Genomic DNA, 21,876 nt, shown 5'->3' with positions numbered 1-21,876 from the left:
GGCTCACTCCTGTAATTCCAGCACTTTGGGAGGCCGAGGCGGGCGGATCACGAGGTCAGGAGATCGAGACCACGGTGAAACCCCGTCTCTACTAAAAATACACACAAAAAAATTAGCCGGGTGTGGTGGCGGGTGCCTGTAGTCCCAGCTACTTGGAGAGGCTGAGGCAGGAGAATGGCGTGAACCCGGGAGGCGGAGCTTGCAGTGAGCCAAGATTGCGCCACTGCACTCCAGCCTGGGCGACAGAGCGAGACTCCGTCTCAAAAAAAAAAAAAAAAAAAAAAAAAAACCAAATACAAAAATTGGCCAGGCGTAATGGCAGGTGCCTGTAATCCCAACTACTTGGGAGGTTGAGGCAGAAGAATTGCTTGAATCCAGGAGGCAGAGGTTGCAGTGAGCCAAGATCGCACCACTGCACTCCAGCCTGGGTGACAGAGCAAGACTCTGTCTTTAAAAAAAAGAAAGCACAGTGAGGCTGGGTGAGGTGGCTCGCACCAGTAATCCTAGTGCCTTGGGAGGCCAGGGAGGGAGGATTTCTTGAGCCCAGGAGGTCAAGGCTGCCGTGAGCTATGATTGCATCACTGCACTTCAGCCTGGGTGACAGAGTGAGCCCCTGTCTCAAACAAACAAAAAGCAAGCATGGTAGGCTGCTCATGAGTGTGGGTGAGATGGGGCCCCGGGCACATGGGGCCGTGAGGGTTGGTGTCCAGCTTTACCTCCCTCTCCAAGCTGGGAATTCCTACAGGACAGGAGCCAATGAGCTCCTATGCATCCTTCAAAACCCACCCTCAAAGCTCCCTCTTCTTTGCCTTCCTCCAGGAGCTTCCTGCTCTGTAATGGGGGCCGTTGGAGCTAAGAATCTGTCAGGTGAACCCGCCCGTCACCCTAGACTCCACAGTCTTCCTCTCCTTCACTCCAGACAGAGGGAAATTTTTTTTTTGTTTGTTTTACTGTGTTGCAAAGTAAAAACCTCTAAATTTCTCAGAATTCTGTGGGGGCTGGAAGTGAGGGAAGGGTCCTGACCACACCCCCTTCCCTCAGCAGCAGCAGCTGGACCACCTGACCTGCTGTTCCCTGACAACCTCCCCACCCTTCCTTATCTGGGCCCCACGACGGGCCCTGGTGATGCTCCCAGCTCCTTCTGTAAACATCCTCCTCCCGCCCGCCGCAGAGCCAGGGCGTGGCCCTGGGAACCAACCCTCTGCTGCCGATCCTTTTTTTTTCTTGAGACAGAGTTTTGCTTTTGTTGCTGAGGCTGGAGTGCAATGGCGGGGTATCGGCTCTCTGCAACCTCCACCTCCCAGGTTCAAGTGATTCCCCTGCCTCAGCCTCCTGAGTAGCTGGGATTACAGGCGCCCGCCACCACGCCCGGCTAATTTTTGTATTTTTAGTAGAGACAGGGTTTCTCCATATTGGCCATGCTGGTCTCGAACTCCTGACCTCGGGTGATCCACCTGCCTCGGCCTCCCGAAGTGCTGGGATGACAGGCGTGAGCCACCGCGCCCGGCCTGATGCCGTTCCTTTTACTTTGCAAATTCTGAGGCCTAAACTGGTGTCTGGAGTGGGGCCGGGCGGAGGCTCTGGGCAGATTTCCCGGCTGATCCTGCAGCTAAAACCCTGCGCGGCTCCTCTAGCTTAGGCTGTAAAGAGGGTTTCAGGTGGGGTCGGGTCTGAGGCTCATCTTCCTCCAATCCGGGATCTCCTCCATTCACTGGGGGTTTTGCAACCTGGGAAGGGCCTGGAAGTGGCCGAGGGTGGTGGAAGGTGGTTCTGGAAGGTCAGGCACCGGGGGTCCCGGGGGTAGCAGGCATCACCCAGGCAGAGGGCCGGCCGCTCACTCAGGGCTGCACCGGCTCTCCAGCCAGTCACATCCCAGAACCTCGATGTCCACGTCCCTATCCCTAACGGGGCGATGGGCGTCCCCTCCCACCCCATGGCGAGTGGGCAGCAGCTGTGGCCTGGGCCACCTGCCCTCACTAGTCTTCACTGAGCACCTACTGTATGCCTCTGGGTGCTGTGACCCCATGTAGGCAGAACATGGGGTGGGGGCCACAGACAGTACACAATTGATCTCCTAAGCACAGAATTTCACTGACAGGACGAGAGGTTTAAATGGGGGCTTCCCTACTGTCAGGCCAGGGAGGGGCTGGGCAGAGGTGGAGCTGACATCTGAAGCCAGAGGCTCCTGGTGCAGGGGCAGCCTGGGAGAGCCCTGGAGGGGGCAGGTAGGGCTGCAAGGGTGGGGAGGGGCCGTGTCTGCAGCCGGCTCCAGGAGATGAGGTTGCAGGAAACTGAGTCATCCCAGCCCCCTCTTCTTCCTGGGCTAGCCCACCTACCGCCCTTCCCGTGCCTAGGCTAATCCTCCCCCTTTCCCACCCTGGCATAGCATAGCCCACAACCCTCTCCTCCTGGGCTAGCCCAACCCCCCATGTCGGGGCTAGCCCATCCCCTTCCCCTCCCTAGACCAGTCCACAGCCCTCCATTCTCCAAACTCGAAATTGGATAAGCCAGGCTTTACCTTCGCCTGCCTGAGGCGGCAGAGCCCCTGTCAGTGTGGAGGGAACAGGCCTCTGGGAACACAGGCAGAGTTGTTTTGGCAGCTGCTGTGGTGCGTGGCGTGGAGAAGGAATAACAGATCCAGGCGTCTCCCACACGTCCCTCTTCTCAGTAACCCTTCTCCCCAGGGCTGCGCTGTCCCTAAGCCCAGGTTACTGGTGGATAAACTGAGGCAGAGCTTCCCCCTCAGCACCCTCTAGAGCAGCGGTTCCCAGCCTGGATGATCCTGCACCCACAGAGGGCCCTGGGCAATGTCTGGAGACCTCTGTGGCTGTCACAGCCTGGGCGGGGGAGTGCTCCTGGCATGGAGAGGGCGGAGGCCAGCAACACTCGGCTCCCTGCAGTGTCCAGGTGGCCCCCAACCTCCCTCTCGCCCCTTCCCCCAGGGACACCTGTGAACCGTATCCCCATCATGGCCAAACAGGTCCTTGACCTGTTCATGCTGTACGTGCTGGTGACGGAGAAGGGCGGCCTCGTGGAGGTCATCAACAAGAAGCTGTGGCGTGAGATCACCAAGGGCCTCAACCTGCCCACGTCCATCACCAGTGCAGCCTTCACCCTGCGGACCCAGTGAGTGGCGGGCGGCTGTGCCGAGGTCGGGCCAGGGCACTCTGAGCAGCCAGTGCAAGGGGCCTGCAGAAGAGGGAGGGGGGCAGTAGGCAGCTGCAGAGGAGGGGGCGGTGGGCAGCTGCAAAGGGCACAGGGCCACACCGTGCATCCAGGGCCCGAGAACGTCAAGTAGGGGTACGACGACCACACAGGCTCGGGGTTATGCAATCAGGGGCCATTGCGAGGAACAGCATTGAGGCACAGGGAACAGCATGAGCAAAGGCCCGGCAGCTCTGGGGGCTGCTGAGCAAATCCACGGGAGGAACCAGGGATGGTGGTGCCACAGTGGGGTTTACTTTGTACTGAAGGCCAAAGGGAGCCATAGGGGTGACCTGGGTGCCATCCTCTTCCCTCATCCCACCCACAGATACATGAAGTACCTGTACCCCTATGAGTGTGAGAAGCGGGGCCTCAGTAACCCCAATGAGCTCCAGGCAGCCATAGACAGCAACCGACGGGAGGGCCGGCGCCAGAGCTTTGGGGGCTCCCTCTTTGCCTACTCACCAGGCGGGGCACACGGCATGCTCTCCTCACCCAAGCTGCCCGTGTCCTCCCTGGGCCTGGCCGCAAGCACCAACGGCAGCTCCATCACCCCCACCCCTAAGATCAAGAAAGGTAAGGGCCTGTATGGGGCCTGGGGCGTGTTCCCAACTGAGCTTCAGCGTGGCTGCCTGACCTTGGGGGATACCTCTTCCCCTCTCTGGGTAACCAGGATGAAAAACCCTATAGTTGGCATGGAAAAGGGCTTCCAGTCTACCAGTCCGCTGTCCATGGCAGACAGTACCAATCCATCACCATTTTCTAATCCCACACAGGTGGCAGGCAGACATTGCTAATCAATCTGTGTTTCCAGTCCTGTGGCCAAGGCAGGCATTACTAATGGATCACTGTTTTTCCAGTCTACACTGAGGCAGGCATCATCAGTTGATCAGTTTTCCCTCCCACTGAGCCTCTGAATCCTTCATAACAGAGAGGTACCAACAGCACGCACAGCAGTGTTGCCTCAGTTTGCCTGTCTGAGTTCCCATTTCTCATCTGGGCAACATAGTGAGACCCCATCTCAAAAAAAAAAAAAATAGCTTGGCGTGGCAGCACGCACCTGTGGTCCCAGCTACCCAGGAGGCTGAGGTGGTCAGATGGGTTGAGCCCAGGAGGTCGAGGCTGTGGTGAACCGAGATTACACCACTGCACTACAGCCTGAGCAACAGTAGTGAGACCCAGTCTAAAAAAATTATTTTTAGGCCAGGCACGGTGGCTCACGCCTGTAATCCCAGCACTTTGGGAGGCTAAGGCAGGTGGATCGCTTGAGGTCAGGAGTTTGAGACCAGCCTGACCAATATGGTGAAACCCCGTCTCTACTAAAAATACAAAAATTAGCCGGGTGTGTGGTGGCGCATGCCTGTAGTCCCATCTACTTGGGAGGCTGAGACAGGAGAATCGCTTGAACCCAGGTGGCAGAGGTTGCGGTGAGCCAAGATCACGTCACTGCATTCCAGCCTCGGCAACAGAGTGAGACTCCGTGTCAAAAAAAAAAAAAAAAAAAAAATTAGCTGAGTGTGGTGGTGGGCACCTGTAATCCCAGCTACTCAGGAGACTGAGGCAGAAGAATCACCTGAGCCTGAGAGGCGGAGGTTGCAGTGAGCTGAGATCGCGCCACTGCCCTCCAGCCTAAGCAACAGAGCGAGACTCTGTCTCAAAGAAAAAAAAAAAAAAAAGCCAGGTGCGGTGGCTCACGCCTGTAATCCCAGCACTTTGGGAGGCCAAGGCGGGCAGATCACCTGAGGTCGGGTGTTGGAGACCAGCCTGGCCAACATAGAGAAACCCCATCTCTACTAAAAATACATATTAGCTGGGCGTGGTGGCGGGTGCCTATTTCTCAGCTACTAGGGAGGCTAAGGCAGGAGAATCACTTGAACCTGGGAGGCAGAGGTTGCGGTGAACTGAGATTGCACCATTGCACTCCAGCCTGGGCAACAAGAGTGAAACTCTGTCTCAAAAAAAAAAAAAAAAAAAAAAGAAGGTGCATGTTCCTGCCTTGAGTGGAAGGCAGGGCCCAGCCCTTCCTGGCTACCACTTCCCCTTCTTTCCTACCTAGAGGAGGACTCAGCCATCCCCATCACAGTCCCTGGCCGCCTGCCTGTCTCCCTGGCGGGCCACCCTGTGGTGGCAGCCCAGGCAGCAGCTGTGCAAGCAGCAGCCGCCCAAGCAGCTGTAGCCGCACAGGCAGCTGCCCTGGAACAGCTACGGGAGAAGCTGGAGTCTGCAGAGCCTCCTGAGAAGAAGATGGCCCTGGTGGCTGATGAGCAGCAACGGCTGATGCAGCGGGCACTCCAGCAGAACTTCCTGGCCATGGCGGCCCAGCTGCCCATGAGCATTCGGATCAACAGCCAAGGTACTGCCCTGGTGCCCAGACCCACTGTGCTTCCTGTGTGTGTCACACAGTGAGGGCCTTGGAGCCTACATATGTAAAGAGCGCCAACAAATCAATAAGAAAAAAAGGCCAGGTGCAGTGGCTCACACCTGTAATCCCAGCACTTTGGGAGGCCGAGGTGGGTGGATCACTTGAGGTCAGGAGTTCAAGATCAGCCTGGGCAACATGGTGAAACCCCATCTCTACTAAAAATACAAAAAATTAGCTGGGCATGGCAGCACGCCCCTGTAGTCCCAGCTACTTGGGAGGCTGCGGCAGGAGAATCACTTGAACCGGGAGGTGGAGGTTGCGGGGAGCTGAGATAACGCCACTGCACTCCAGCCTGGGCAACAAGAGCAAAACTTCATCTCAAAAAAAAAAAATAAAGTAAACTGGCTGGGCACAGTAGCTCATGCCTATAATCCCAGCACTTTGGGAGGCTGAAATGGGAGGATTGCTTGAGCCCAGGAATTTGAGATCAGCTTAAGCAACACAGTGAGATGCCATCTCTACAAAAGTTAGCTGGGCGTGGTGGCACGCTCCTGTAGCCCCAGCTGCTTGGGAGGCTGAGTGGGGAGGATCACTTGAGCCCAGGAGGTCGAGGCTGCAGTGAGCCGTGATTGCACCACTGCATTCCAGCCTGGGTGACAGAGCAAGACCTGGTCTCAAAAACAAGGTAAAAAAAACAAAGCAGAATATGGACAAATACACTTATTCAGCAAATAAATATTGAGCACCTACTGTGTGAATGTGACAGACACTGTCTACACCTTGTAAAGCTAAAATCTAGTTGGTGAGACAGACAGAAAACAGAACATGTCACAGGTGTCTTTATGATCAGAAATGGCAGTTTTGGCCGGGCGCAGTGGCTCACGCCTGTAATCCCAGCACTTCGGGAGGCCGAGGCAGGCGGATCACCGGAGGCCAGGACTTCAAGACGAGCCTGGCCAACGTGGTGAAACCCCGTCTCTACTAAAAATACAAAAATTAGCCGGGTATGCTGGTGTGCGCCCATAGTCCCAGCTACTCGGGAGGCTGAGGCAGGAGAATTGCTTGAACCCTGGAGGTGGAGGTTGCAGTGAGCCGAGATCGCGCCATTGCACTCCAGCCTGGCAACAGAGTGAGACTCTGTCTCAAAAAAAAAAAAAAAAAAAAGAAAGAAAGAAAAGAAACTCATTTGCTCGGCCGGGCGCGGTAGCTCACATCTGTAATCCCAGCACTTTGGGAGGCCGAGGCGGGTGGATCACAAGGTCAAGAGATCGAGACCATCCTGGCCAACATGGTGAAACCCCATCTCTACTAAAAATACAAAAAATTAGCCGGGCGTGGTGGCGGGTAATCCCAGCTACTGGGAGGCTGAGGCAGGAGAATGGCGTGAACCCGGGAGGCAGAGCTTGCAGTGAGCCGAGATCGCGCCACCGCACTCCAGCCTGGGCCACAGAGCGAGACTCCATCTCAAAAAAAAAAGAAAAAAAGAAACTAATTTGTTCTTCTTCCCACAGCCTCTGAAAGCCGTCAGGACTCTGCTGTGAACCTGACGGGCACCAACGGCAGCAACAGCATCAGCATGTCAGTGGAGATCAACGGCATCATGTACACAGGTAGGACCCCTGAGGCCACGCCCTGCCTGGACCTCCCCTCTCCTGCCACGAACTCAGGACCCTGAGTTGCGCCTGGTCCCACCTACTTGAACCCAGGTGTGCGGGCAAGCAGGGCATGGCCAGGGGCTTTGCAGGACAAACAGTTAAGGCTGATGGAGAGGATACCATCGTTCACCCAGTGCCATGCTCAGCCCAGAGGGGGTCATCCACAGATACATATTCAGTGTGACCTTGGATGGTTCACATTCCTAGTTTTTTGTTTTAATGAGATGGAGTCTTGCACAGACACGCACCAGCACACCTGGTTAATTTTTAAATTTTTTGTTGCTCTTTAAATTTTAAATTGCTTTGTTGCTCAGAACGGTCTTGAACTCTGGGCTCACGCAATCTTCCTGCCTTGGCCTCCCAAAGTGCTGGGATTACAGGCGTGAGCCACCACACCCAGCCAATCCCAGCATTTTCGAAGGCTGAGGAGCAAAGAATGTATAAGCCCAGGGGTTAGAGATGAGGCTGCGGCGAGCTGCGATGACGCCACTGCACTCCAGCCTGGGCCACAGACCAAGACCCTGTCTCTTGAAAAAAAATTTAATGAATTTATTTTTTATTTTTTTTAATTTGTAATTTGTAATTTTTGTGGGTACATAGTAGGTATATATATTTATGGGTTTTATGAGATGTTTTATTCTGGCATCCAATGCCTAATAATCACATCAGGGTAAATGAGGTATCCAAAAAATTGAATCTAGGCTGGGTGCAGTGGCTCACGGCTATAGTTCCAGCACTTTGGGAGGCTAACATGGGAGGATCACTTGAGCCCAGGAGTTCGAGACCAGCCTGCGCAATGTAGCGAGACCCCATCTCTCCTAAAAATACAAAAATCAGCTGGGTGTGGTGGCGGGCGCCCATAGTCCCAGCTACTTGGGAGGCTGAGTGAGGAGGATCACTTGAGCCCAGGAGGTGGAGGTTGCAGTGAGTCAAGATCACACCATTGCACTCCAGCCTGGGTGAAAGAGTCTATATCTATATATCTAGATATAGATTTGGATTTACATGTATCTGTATATAAATATATATTTTTATATCTATATAGATATAGATATAGATATATAGGTTTTGTTTTTTTTTTTTGAGATAGTCTTCCCTCTGTCACCCAGGCTGGAGTGCAGTGGCGTGATCTTGACTCACTGCAACCTGTGCCTCCTGGGTTCGAGCGATTCTCCTGCCTCAGCCTCTCCAAGTAGCTGGGACTACAGGCGTGTGCCACCACACCCAGCTAATTTTTTTTTGTATTTTTAGTAGAGGTGAGGTTTCACCATGTTGGCCAGGCTGGTCTCGGACTCTTGACCTCAGGTGATCTGGCTGCCTCGGCCTCCCAAAGTGCTGGGATTACAGGCATGAACCACCGCGCCCAGCCTATGTATACATATTTTTTTAATAAAATGAATTAAAAAGTTGCCGGGCACAGTAGGTCACACCTGTAATCCCAGCACTTTGGGAGGCCGATGTGGGTGGATCACGAGGTCAGGAGTTCAAGACCAGCCTGGTCAACATGGTGAAACCCCATCTCCCCTAAAAATAACAAGAATTAGCGAGGTGTGCTGGTGTGTGCCTATAATCCCAGCTGCTTGGGAGGCTGAGGCAGGAGAATTGCTTGAACCCAGGAGGTGAAGGTTGCAGTGAGCTGAGATCACGCCACCGCACTCCAGCCTGTGCAATGGAGCAAGACTTCATCTCAGAGAAAGAAAAAAAAAAGAATTAAAAAATTAAAGAAGTGGAGTCAGAGCCAGGGGCAGTGGCTCACGCCTGTAAACCCAACACTTTGGGAGGCTAAGGAGAGAGGTTTGCTTGAGGCCAGCCTGGGCAACACAGAAGACCCCATCTCTACAAAAGAACATAAGTAAATGAATAGTTTTTCTTTTCTTTTTTTTTTGAGATGGAGTCTCACTCTGTTGCCCAGGCTGGAGTGCAATGGTGTGATCTCGGCTCCTGCAACCTCCGCCTCCCGACTTCAAGCGATTCTCCTGTCTCAGCCACCCAAGTAGCTGGGATTACAGGTGCATGCCACCAGGCCCGGCTAATTTTTGTATTTTTAGATGAGATGGGGTTTCACCATGTTGGTCAGGCTGGTCTTGAACTCCTGACCTCGTGATCCGCCCGTCTCGGCCTCCCAAAGTGCTGGGATTACAGGCATGAGCCACCACACCCGGCTGTAAATGAATAGTTTTTCTTAAAGTGGAGTCAGGCCGATGGCTCATAGCGGCCACCAGGTGGCGCCGTCAACACTGAGCAGCCTTGTTGCAGGCGCCCTGGCTGTGGTCAGAGGCTGAGCTGAGGTCAGTGGTGTCCTCACAGGTCCACAGATGGATTTTTGAGGGGTCTGTGCCCTCCTGAAATCAGACGTAAAACGTGTACATTCATATTGAATCTTAGAGGGGAGAAGGCCAACTGTGTGCTAGGGGTCCCGCAACCCCACGTCGGCAAACTATGGGCATCAGGGTTCTCCCTGCAAGAGCTGTGTGCATGCTGATGTGCATGTGTGGATTAAACACACGTGTGCACTCATGTGCATCCATATATATGCACATGTGTGTGATGTACGAGTGAGCAGACACAGTGGGGAAGTTTAAGCTGGGCTCACGTCTGTAATCCCAGCACTTTGGGAGTCAGATGCAGGAGGATTGTTTGAGGCCAGGAACTTGAGACCAGCCTGGGCAACATATTGAGAGCCCATCTCTATAAAAAATAAAAAATTGCTAAAAAATTGCCAGCCGGCCGGGTGCAGTGGCTCACGCTTGTAATCCCAGCACTTTGGGAGGCCGAGGCGGGCGGATCACGAGGTCAGGAGATCGAGACCACGGTGAAACCCCGTCTCTACTAAAAATACAAAAAATTATCCGGGCGTGGTGGCAGGCGCCTGTAGTCCCAGCTACTCGGAGAGGCTGAGGCAGGAGAATGGCATGAACCCGGGAGGCGGAGCTTGCAGTGAGCCGAGATTGCGCCACTGCACTCCAGCCTGGGCGACAGAGCGAGACTCCGTCTCAAAAAAAAAAAAAAAAAAAAAAAATTGCCAGCCACGGTGGCTCACGCCTGTCATCCCAGCACTCTGGGAGGCCAAGGTGGGTGGATCACCTGAGGTCAGGAGTTGGAGACCAGCCTGGCCAACGTGGTGAAACTCCGTCTATACTAAAAATACAAAAATTAGCTGGTGTAGTGGCAGGTGCCTGTAGTTAGTTCCAGCTACTCGGGAGGGTGAGACAGGAAAACCGCTTGAACCCAGGAGGCGGAGGTTGCAGTGAGCCAATATCGCACCACTACACTCCAGCCTGGGTGACAGAGCGAGAGACCATCTCAAAAAAATAAAAAATGAGCCAGACGTGGTGGCACGCCCCTGTGGTCTCAGCTACTGGGGAGGCTGAGCCGGGAGGATCACCTGAGCCCGTGAGGTTGAGGCTGCAGTGAGCTCTGATGGCACCACTGCACTCCAGCCTGGGGGACAGAGTGAGAGAGTTGTTTATTCCCTGGAGCACCCCACTGGGTCTCCTTTGTGGCCCGCCTTGCATCTTCTTAAACTCTGCATGGAATATGTCTTCTGTTCTTGCCTTAGGAGTTCTGTTTGCTCAGCCGCCGGCCCCCACGCCAACCTCTGCTCCCAAGAAAGGAGGCGGCGGCAGCGGCAGCAGCAGCAACGCAGGCAGCCGGGGAGGAAGCACCGGAACCAGCGGTGGCCAGGCTGGGCCAGCAGGGCTGTCTGCACCCTCCACATCTACCTCAAATAACTCGTTGCCTTAACCCAATCACTCCCCACCCGCCACCCACCCTGCAGCCTGCCGGCCTGGGCAGGGGGTCCCGGTGGGCCACACAGGGGCCAGGATGGCGGAAGATACGGGTGGGGAGGGAAGATACCCAAAAAGGAGCCACAGCTGACGCCAAAAAGAAGAGAAAAAAGATATATATATATATATATATATATACATATATATATAAAGAGAATTTAATAAAACAGGGGAAAACCAAGGAACACTTGAATTTCTCAGGTTTTGGACATTCAGAGAGATGAATTGTGAGAACAGCAAAGGAAATCCATCAGAAAAAAACAGAAAGAGGCAGACGTTTCCCAGGGCGTTCCGGCAGCCCTGACGGACCGAAGGCTCTGGTGTCTGGTTTGGCCCCACGGCAGCGTGGGCCGATCCTGTTTACCTCATACATCCCTGCACTGTGTGTTTTCATTTTTGTCTGTTTTAGTTCTCTTTTATTTTCTATTCACCACACACTCACCACTTCCAGCTTCTCGTGTCCAGTGAAACCCCTGAACCAAGATCACTGAATTTTTTTTTTCTTGTTGCTTTGGGAAATTTTTTTCCTCTGTAGGGTTTTTAAGAGGTTTCGGGGGTTTTGTTGTGTAAATATTCTATTTTATTCTTGGGGGGATCAAACCTTAGGAAAAGGATATCTATATATCTATATAGCTATATATTTGTGTTCCTTCAGGGAAACTGGTTTTGAAAAAGCAAGAAAAAAAAGCAAAAAAAAAAAAAAAAAAAAAACTCACCTTTTTATTTTTCCCATGACCAATTTGGGTCCCTTTGTCCGCTTCTGGGGATGCGTTGGGCAGCTGTGAGTCCAGCACATCGGATCCCTGGGGCTAGAGCCGCAGAGCCAATGAACTCAGGTGCTGTGGGCCGGGCTGTGGCAGTGGGTGCATGCTGGGGGGCCCCGTGACAGTGATTTGCTGACTGTGATATTCCACGATGCTTTTGCTTGTGCTGTGCCTGTCTGCTGGGCTCTGGAGTCAGGGGCCTGGAAATTTTTTTTTTTTTTTTTTTTTTTTGAGACAGAGTTTTGCTCTTGTCGCCCAGGCTGGAGTGAGTGCAATGGTGTGATCTTGGCTCACTGCAACCTGCACCTCCCAGGTTCAAGTGATTCTCCTGCCTCAGCCTCCCAAGTAGCTGGGATTACAGGTGCCCGCCACCACACACGGTTAATTTTTGTATTTTTAGTAGAGATGGGGGTTTTGCCATGTTGGTCAGGCTGGTCTCGAACTCCTGACCTCAGGTGATCTGCCCGCCTCGGCCTCCCAAAGTGCTGGGATTACAGGCGTGAGCCTCCGCGCTGGCCGGGTCTGGAAATCTTATCTAAAAAGTAGCAAGTGCTGGAAAAAGGGCCTGGGGGGCGGGGGTGGTTCTTGTCGCAGCCCCCAGGCTCCTGTCTCAGGGATGAATGTGGCGTCTCGTTGGGATTCTTCTCTTGCCCGAAAGGGCTGCTTTTGGGGACTATCAATACTGGGGAGTGGGGGCGAAGCCGGACCTCGCTCAGGGTGAGATTTCAGGGCCCCGGCCTCCTGAACACCCCCCATACCCCAACATTCTCCTCGCTCTGTCCCTTCCTCTTCTCCTAACCCCTTTTGTGCTGGGGCTGCGAGCTTCCCGAGTTCTGTGGTGACTAAATCCAGGCAGAGAAGGGAGGCTGCCCCCCACCACCCTGTGGGTCAGTACCTCTCCCCCTGGCTTGGAGAAAGTGGGGTCACCGCAGCTGAGCTGGGGGGGTTATTTTGGCTGGAGCTGCTGGAGCAGAAAGGCTGGGTCTGAAATGCCCAGAAGGGTCTGGGGACCTTGTTGGACCCGCGTGGTGTCGGGCGGGGCTGTCGCGTCCTACACGGGAGCTCTGGGCTTTTATTTCTCTTGGTGTGCGGTGGGGATTAACTCAGCTATTCCCAGGGTAAGTCTGGGTCTCTAATTGGGCCCTGGGAGCCCTGTTAGGCCACCGGCATGGGGGCTTGGTGAGGAAGGGGACTCCCCAGCTCCCCCAACTCCCAACCACCTCCCCATTGCCTTGGAGACCCCTGGGGAGGGGGCTGGGGGGCTTCTGAGCCCCTGAGTCTAGGTTCGCTTTCCCGTCGGGCTGTGGGAGGGGACTGTCACTTTCCTGTGTCTTTGGGGAGGGGACCCCACTTCCTTCTCGGATCTCAGGGCCATGGACACACACCCCCTTTCCAGGAGGGGGTGGTGGGCATCTAGGTTTTCCTTGTCCCTTCCTGGGGCCAGCACCACAGCAGCACAATCACCCCGGAAAGGGGGTGTCTTTTTGCCTCCAGACGCAATCGGGCCCCACTCACAGAACCACCTGGATTCTGTCTGTGTCCGTCCCCGGCCTCCAGGGCTGCTCTCCCGGGACCCCCGTCCCACACCTGGGGAAGCGCCTGCTGCCTATCTCTGTCTACCTCAGGTCTGACTTTTGATGCCAAAATCTGAGCCCCTGGGGTGCCTCTCCCCCGCCTCCCATGCACCAGGGTCTGGGCTGAGTCGTCTCCCTCGGGCTGCGTGTGTGTGTGTGGGGAATCCTGCGCGTCGTGTCTGTGGGCGATCCAGCCTCCCGGCGGTGGGTGGACCTGGATTCTAACTCAGGGGACTTGGGCCTGCTGTTAACTCCGATGATTGTAGGGACAGGCGGGGTGGGTGGGGGGTGGGCACGAGGCTGGATCCCGGTCCAGGAGAAGGAAGTCGCTGAAGGCAGTGGCCATGCTGGCCGTGGAAATGGGAGGTGGTTGCAGGGGGTCTGTGGGGCCCGGTCCTGGATATTCGGCAGGAAGCCGTGTCTCCAGATGGTCCTCCCTGTCTCAGGTGGCCCCGTTCAACCCCAGCCGTGCCCATCTCCCGCCACCGCCTGTCGGTGGGGGTTTAAATTCGGGGTGGCTTTCTGGGGTGCAGCTCAGCACCCCCTCTTATGCAGACTGGGAGGGGGTCAGGCAGCCCCCTCAGCCACAAGGACCCTGACAGGTTCGAGTTCACTTGGGACCGTGGGACCTAGCTGCGTACTGAGTGGGGACCCCACAGTCAAGGCCAAGGGGGGCTCCCCTTGCTCTGAGATGTTGGGGGACAGGTGGCTTCTAGAACCTTCCGTGGGACCCGTAAGTGGCCGTCCAGACAGGCGGGAGGGTGGGCACAGGGCACTGGGGGCAGCTGGGATCGTTGTTAAGGGTCGGGCATCTGTACAGTCGAATTTCCTTTCTTTTATCATTTTTTTACCCACCTTGTCCCTTTTTTCCCCTAATTGTGCTTTTGCATTTTTTTTTTCTTGGCAAATGTAAACTCAGCATTTCATTCATGACGTGTGAAATTTCAGTTTCTCTGGAGTTTGTCAGACGGCGTGGAGACCACGCCTGAAACTCAGGTAATAGGAGGAAAAAAAAAAAAAAAAAACCTTAAAAAACAAAACAAAACAAAACCATAAAACTACTCTCTACCTCTGGCTGGGCCCAGCCTGTCTCGCCCTGGCCGCGGCAGGGTGGCCTGTAACAATTTCAGTTTTTGCAGAACATTCGGGTATTAAAAGGAAAAAAAAAAAAAAAAAAAAAAAAAAAACCAAAAAAAAAAAGGTGTGATTTTGAAATTTAAAAGAACACTGAAAGTTTACATTTTATAATAACATTATTATGCAGATTGTATTTAAACTTCAGAAATATTTAAGACGATTGTAACCCTGTAAAGCTGATGAGATATTAAAACGAGACAAAACACTTCTGACTTTTAACAGAAAACTCTGTCCTGTGGTGTTTTTTTTTCTTTCGGCGTCTCCCCAACCTCCAGCTCCACCCTATGCCCCTGCCCAGCACAGCCAGGGGTGAGTGGAAGGGGGTGCTCTATCCCCCTCTGCCCTGCATCGCTCTAGGTCTGGCTCTGGGCGGCAGAAGACAGCTACAAAAGTGGGGGTCTGGCCAGGCGTGGTGGCTCACGCCTGTTATCCCAGCACTTTGGGAGGCCGAGGCAGGCGGATCACCTGAGCTCGGGAGTTTGAGACCAGCCTGACCAACATGGAGAAACCCCATCTCCACTAAAAATACAAAAATTAGCCAGGTATGGTGGTGAATGCTTGTAATCCCAGCTACTCCGGAGGCTGAGGCAGGAGAATTATTTGAACCCAGGAGGCGGAGGTTGCAGTGAGCAGAGATTGCGCCATTGCACTCCAGCCTGGGCAACAAGAGCAAGACTGTCTCAAAAAAAAAAAAAAAAAGAAAGAAAGAAAGAAAGAAAAAGAAAGAAATAAAGAAAAAAGGCCACGCGCAGAGGCTCACGCCTGTAATCCCAGCACTTCGGGAGGCCGAGGCGGGCCAATCGCCTGAGGTTGGGAGTTTGAGACCAGCCTGACCAACATGGTGAAACCCCATTTCTACTAAAAATACAAAATTAGCTGGGCGTGGTGGTGCATGCCTGTAATCCCAGCTACTCCGGAGGCTGAGGCAGGAGAATTACTTGAACCCGGGAGGCAGAGGTTGCAGTGAGCCGAGATTGCACCACTGCACTCCAGCCTGGGCAACAAGAGCGAAACTCCATCAAAAAAAAAAAAAAGCAGGGGTCCTCAGCCAGGGTCTGTGCCCCCAGGGGGACCCTGGTCCATGTCTGGGGGCATCTGTGGTTGTCACAGCTGGGGGGCACTCCTGGTGTGGAGTGGGTGGAGGCTGGGGATGCTGCTCAGCACCCTGAGTGCCCAGGACGGCCCCACCCCAGAGAAGGATCTGGCCCCAAGGTCCACAGGGTCGACGGGAGCTCCTGGAGGCCGCTCTGGGCACCTCTGTGCCTCGCAGAGAGCCCGTCACCAATCCCGTTTTAGGGATTTGGGATGACAGGTGTGGCAGGGCCAGTGTGCGCGCCCCCAGCCACCTGCCGGCGAGCCTGACCCCTCACCTCCTGGAGGCCTCCTGCCTCAACGGGGCTCAGCATGCGGGCGCCCCTGGCGTTATCTGACCGGAGCTCCTAGGGCAAGTGGCCCAGTCCGGCCTCAGGGCCTTCACACAGCTGTTCCACCGCCAGGAACAGCCCTCTCCCTCTTTGCTCTGCCAGACACCTCTCCATCCTCTGCAGCCGACACACGGTCCCCGCCTGCCCCCAACAGGAGGGTGCGGCCCCTCGGGTGGCAGGCACAGGGCTCCCCCGTCCTCCGCCCTCTGCGTGGCCCAGATGGAGGCCCTTTTGCCCAGCGGGACACCCTGTTCCCAAGCCCCCCATAGGTTTGCCCTCCTTTACCTCCTAGGCGACCCCAGGAACCAGCCCACTGGTGAAGCCACCTGGAGCTGAGGCCTCGGGTTCAGGGGCGTCCTGGTGGCTGGGGGAGGGAACTTTTCCAGTGCTGGCCACATTTTCACCTTTTCCCTTGCAACACCATGCGGGTCCTAGGAAACAAGACCAAGGGCCAGATTTGGTCCCTGGACAGCCAGTTTGCAGCCCCCAAACCCAGTACATAGTAAAGGCACTCAGCTGGGGTCGGAGGTTCACACCCGTAATCCCAGCACTCGGAGGCTGGAGCGGGAGGATGAATAGAGCCCAGGAGTTTGAGACCAACCTGGGCAACATAGGGAGACCCCATTTCTACCAGAAATTAAAAAAAAATAAAAGCCGGGCATGGTGGCTGCGGTGAACAGTGATCATGCCATGGTACTCCAGCCTGGGCAACAGCAAGACCCTGTCTCTCTCTCTCTCTCTTTTTTTTTTTTTGAGACGGAGCCTCGCTCTTTCTCCCAGGCTGGAGTGCAATAGTGCGTTCTCGGCTCACTCCAACCTCTGCCTCCCAGGTTCAAGCAATTCTCCTGCCTCAGCCTCCCAAGTAGCTGGGAGTATAGACACACGCCACCACACCCGGCTAATTTTTGTATTTTTAGTACAGACGGGGTTTCACCATGTTAGCCAGGATGGCCTCCATCTCCTGACTTCGTGATTTGCCTGCCTCGGCCTCCGAAAGTGCTAGGATTATAGGGGTGAGCCACTGTGTCTGGCCTCTCTCTTTTTTTTTTTTTTTTTTTTTTGAGTCAGGGTCTCACTGTGTCAACCAGGCTGCAATGCAATGACACGATCTTGGCTCATTACAACCTCTGCCTCCTGGGTTCAAGCGATTCTCCCAACTCAGCCTCCCAGCTAGCTGGGATTACAGGCACGCGCCACCACGCCTGGCTAATTTTTGTGCTTTTAGTAGCAACGGGTTTTCACCATGTTGGCCAGGCTGGTCTCGAACTCCTGACCTCAAATGATACACCTACCTTGGCCACACAGGACCAGCCGGGACCCTGTCTCTTAAAAATAATAATAAAAGGCCGGGCACAGTGGCTTAGGCCTGTAATCCTAGCACTTTGGGAGGCCAAAGTGGGTGGATTGCCTGAGCTCGGGAGTTCGAGACCAGTCTGGGCAACATGGCAAAACCCTGTCTCTACTAAAATAAAAAAAAATTAGCCAGGCGTGGTGGTGTGCACCTGTAGTCCCAGCTTCTTGGGAGGCTGAGGCAGGAGAATTGCTAGAACCTGGGAGGCAGAGGTTGCAGTGAGCTGAGATCGACCCACTGCACTCCAGCCTGGGTGACAGAGCAAGACTCCATCTCTAAAAACATTAATTAGGCCGGGCGCGGTGGCTCACACCTGTAATCCCAGCACTTTGGGAGGCCGAGGCGGGCGGATCACGAGGTCAGGAGATCAAGACCATCCTGGCTAACACGGTGAAACTCCGTCTCTACTAAAAATACAAAAAATTAGCCGGGCGTGGTGGCAGGCACCTGTAGTCCCAGCTACTCGGGGAGGCTGAGGCAGGAGAATGGCATGAACCCAAGAGGCGGAGCTTGCAGTGAATCGAGATCACGCCACTGCACTCCAGCCTGGGTGACAGAGCGAGACTCCGTCTCTAAAAACATTAACTAATTAATTAATTAATTAAAAATTAAAAAATAAAAGGCCTCTCGTTCTTAGCCCACAAACCCAAAGAAAGTGGTATTGCAACATTTTCCCAGGAAAGGGTTTCCTGGGCCGCCCAACCCACTGTCCACCCTCCCATTGCCCATGCCCAGGGGACGTGACTGGAGGAGGGTCAGCGTGGCCGGAGGTGGACAGGCCCAGACTCAGCTGCCCGGCCTCCCGCGCACCATCCTGGCCGAAGCTGGCTGGGACACGTCCCTCCCCAGGGCTGTGTTGGAGGCGAGGGACCAACAACGCCCCTACATCTGTCCCAGCCGGTTGGTTCCCAAAACGAAACCCACATTAGGCCCCGGAAGGGAAAATGGCATTTTCCACTCCAGCCAGAAATGAGTATGCTAAACCCTGGGTCGGGGGGATGGAGTCCCACTCACTGCCTGGAGGAGCCCGCCGGCCCCAGGGAGAGGAGGGAAGAACCCTGGGAAAGCCCCCACCCCAAACTGGATCGTCAGGCCTTGCTTGTTCACCCGCAGCTGAGGGCCTCACAGGCGGGGAGTCAGGGAGGGGGTGCACCTCTCAGTTCCCCAGCCTGGGAGGGAGGGACTCAGCCCCCACCTCTCCCCAGCCAGGGAGGGACTCAGCCCCCCACCTCCTCCCCAGGCTCTCACCTCCTCCCCAGCCACGGACGGACTCAGCCCCCACCCCTCCCTAGCCAGGGAGGGACTCAGCCCCCCACCTCCTCCCCAGGCCCTCACCTCCTCCCCAGCCAGCGGGGGACTCAGCCCCCACCCCTCCCCAGCCAGGGAGGGACTCAGCCCCCCATCTCCTCCCCAGGCCCCCACCTCCCTCCCCAGCCAGGGACGGACTCAGCCCCCCACCTCCTCCCCAGGCCCCCACCTCCCTCCCCAGCCAGGGACGGACTCAGCCCCCCACCTTCTCCCCAGCCCAGGAAGGGCCCAGCCACCCCCTAGCCTCTCAGAGCCCAGCCGCCTCCCTGGGCCGCCTGCTAGGTGCTTGCTAGGAGGGCGGGAGGCTCCCGGAGGTGAAGCTCAAACCCTCCTCTGATAGCAGATTTTCGGAGCCTGCCAAGAGCCCAGCCTGGAGAGGCAGCGGCTGAGACGCTTCCAAAAGCAGAGGGCTACCAGAGCCGGCTGCTGCTCTCCCCACTGGCATAGGTAATGATGGGGCTGCCGTGGGATGGCCGGAGCTGCTGGATTGGTCTGTGGGGCCAGGACCGGGGCAGCCAAGCCGACTGGCATCTGGCTGGGTTCATCAATGCCTGCAAACAGGCGGTGCTCCATAAATGTGCAGGGGATGGAGAATGAGGGCCTTACACCCCAAGGGGAAAGTTCCTGTCTCTGTGCCTCAGTTTCCCCTTCCTGGCTACCCCCCCTTCACAACCTCCAGCTGGCACCAACGAGATCCAGCCGCCGGGTGGTCTGGAGACACCCCCAAAGTGTGGCTTCTGTCCCCCTGCTCCAACACAATTGGTCTGTCCTCATTCCAGGAACCAGGCTGGGGGCGGGGTGACCTCTGACCTCACACTGCAGCCTGGCCTGGCCACGTCCCCAGGGAGAGGAGGAGGGGAGGAAGGCCTGGCTCCGGCTGGGCCGCAGCAGGAGGCCTGTGAGAAGGTGGAGACTGTAGTCCATCAGCTTCCTGCTGCCCCTGCCCTCTCCTGCCTGTGGCAGCAGCCCACACCTGCCCGGTCTGCTGGGTGTCCTGGAACCCAGGAATTTAAAAACTTCCAGGCTAGGCCGGGCGGTGGCTCATGCCTGTAATCCCAGAACCTTGGGAGGTGGAGGAAGGAGGATGGTTTCAACCCAGGAGTTCAAGACCAGCCTGGGCAACACGGCGAGAGCCCCATCTACAAAAAATTAAAATGTTAGTCAGGCGTGGTGGTGTGCACCTGTGGTCCCAGGAGGCTGAGGTGGGAGGATCGCTTGAGCCCTGGAGGTGGAGGCTGCAGTGAGCTATGATGGTGCCACTGCACTCCAGCCTGGGCGACAGGGCCAGACTCTGTAAGAAAAACTAAAAATGAGCCAGGCGCGGTGGCTCACGCCTGTAATCCCAGCACTTTGGGAGGCTGAGGCGGGCAGATCACGAGGTCAGGAATTTGAGACCAGCCTGGCCAACATGGTGAAACCCCGTCGTTACTAAAAATACAAAATAAATTAGCCGGGCGTGGTGGCACATGCCTGTAGTCCCAGCTACTCGGGAGGCTGAGGCAGGAGAATCGCTGGAAACCGGAAGGCAGAGGTTGCAGTGAGCTGAGATCGTGCCATTGCACTCCAGCCTGGGCAACAAGAGGAAGACTCCATTTCAAAAAGAAAAAAGAAAAAAAGAAAAAGAAAAATGAAAAAAAGGCCAGGTGCAGTGGCTCACGCCTGTAATCCCAGCACTTTCGGAGGCTGAGGCAGGTGGATCACCTGAGGTCAGGAGTTCGAGACCAGCCTGGCCAACAAGGTGAAACCCCATCTCTACTAAAAATACAAAAATTAGCTGGACATGGTGGTGAACACCTGCAATGCCAGCTAGCTCAGGAGGCTGAGGCAGGAAAATCACTTGAACCCAGGAGGCAGAGGTTAAAGTGAGCTGAGATCACGCCACTGAACTCCAGCCTGGGCAACAGAGTAAAATTCCATCTCAAAAAAAAAGACCAGCCTGGGCAATACAGTGAGACCCACCTCTCCCGCTTGTCTACAGAAAATAAAAATAAAGTAAAAATTAAAACAGGGCCAGGCGCAGTGGCATATGTCTGTAATCCCAACCCTTTGGGAGGCTGAGGCAAGAGCATCATCTGAGCCTGGGAGTTTAAGACCAGCCTGGGGCAACAAAGCAAGACCCTATCTCTGCAAAAAAAACAAAAGCACAAAATTAGTTGAGTGTGGTTCCAGCTACTCGGGAAGCTGAGGTGGGAGGAAGGCTTGAGCCCAGGAATTTGAGCCTACAGTGAGCCATGATTGCATGATTCTCCTGCCTCAGCCTCCCAAGTAGCTGGGATTACAGGCATGCACTGCCACGCCCAGCTAATTTTCGTATTTTTAGTAGAGACGGGTTTCACCTTGTTATCCAGGATGATCTTGATCTTGTGATCCACCCACCTCGGTCTCCCAAAGTGCTGGGATTACAGGCATGAGCCACCACGCCCCGCCGATTTTTTTTAATAATGTTTTTTAAATAATGTTGGAGGCCAGACTCAGTAGCTGACGCCTGTAATCCAAGCACTTTGGGAGGCCGAGGCGGGCGGATCACCTGAGGTCAGGAGTTCGAGACCAGCCTGGCCAACATGGTGAAACTCCATCTCTACTAAAAATACAAAACTTAGCTGGGCGTGGTGGCTTACACCTGTAATCCCAGCTACTGGGGAGGCTGAGACAGGAGAATCGCGTGAACCAGGGAGGCAGAGGTAGCAGTGAGCCGAGATCACGCCACTGCACTCCAACCTGGGCCACAGTGCAAGACTGTCGCAAAATAAAGAAAATAAAAATGAGGTTGGAGGAAACTCTGGAGGCACAGCAGGTCCTTGGATTGGACTTCCTCCCTCCGTCCCTTCCAAGATAAAATGAAATCCAGGCCTCGCTCACAAGGCCCTGCACGGCCCGGCCCCGCTCCGCTCCGTGGTCCTGCGCCAGGGCCTTCGCACGGGCCTGCCCCGCACACTGTTCTCTGGGGGTCGTTGGTTCCCCGCTCAAACGGCCCCTCCTGCCGACCAGGCGGGTCCCCGGGGTCGCCCCTCCTCTGGCCTGGGCCCCGGGTCGGTGGCTCGCGCCTGCCACCTGGCGGCCAGCGGAGCTGCGGCGCCGCACGCTCTGGCACCAACCTCCTGCCCCGGCCGTGCCCTCCGCGGGAGCCGCGGGCCGGGAGTCGCACCGCCTCCGGGGACCGCACCCCCGCATCCAGCCTCCAGCCCTTGCCTCTTGCTGCCCGAAGGTACACGACCCAGGTCATCTACAACCCCAGGGCGGAAATCCAGTCTTTTAAATGAATGCTCCCTTTTTAAGGCGTTGGCAACTAATTACACATTTTAAAACATA

The 21,876-nt window shown here is 55.3% G+C and overlaps 1 protein-coding gene across 4 annotated transcripts in view; it reads left to right on the top strand.

Annotated features, from left to right (window-relative positions):
* ARID3A (AT-rich interaction domain 3A) overlaps positions 1 to 14,776 on the top strand; it is a 51,366-nt gene extending 36,590 nt beyond the window's left edge. For all 4 annotated transcript variants that reach the window (XM_032176405.2, XM_032176404.2, XM_032176406.3 and 1 more), the window contains exons 5-9: positions 2,943 to 3,126; positions 3,533 to 3,780; positions 5,261 to 5,557; positions 7,078 to 7,176; positions 10,781 to 14,776. In XM_032176405.2, coding sequence (XP_032032296.1) covers positions 2,943 to 3,126; positions 3,533 to 3,780; positions 5,261 to 5,557; positions 7,078 to 7,176; positions 10,781 to 10,965 — 1,013 coding nt within the window. In that variant the 3' untranslated portion in view covers positions 10,966 to 14,776. The remainder of the gene's footprint in view (positions 1 to 2,942; positions 3,127 to 3,532; positions 3,781 to 5,260; positions 5,558 to 7,077; positions 7,177 to 10,780) is intronic.
* Positions 14,777 to 21,876: the final 7,100 nt, after the last annotated feature.

Source organism: Hylobates moloch, unplaced genomic scaffold, assembly GCF_009828535.3.
Source record: "Hylobates moloch isolate HMO894 unplaced genomic scaffold, HMol_V3 SCAFFOLD_15, whole genome shotgun sequence".
Lineage (NCBI taxonomy): Eukaryota > Metazoa > Chordata > Mammalia > Primates > Hylobatidae > Hylobates > Hylobates moloch.
This window is presented reverse-complemented; position numbering and strand designations above follow the sequence as displayed.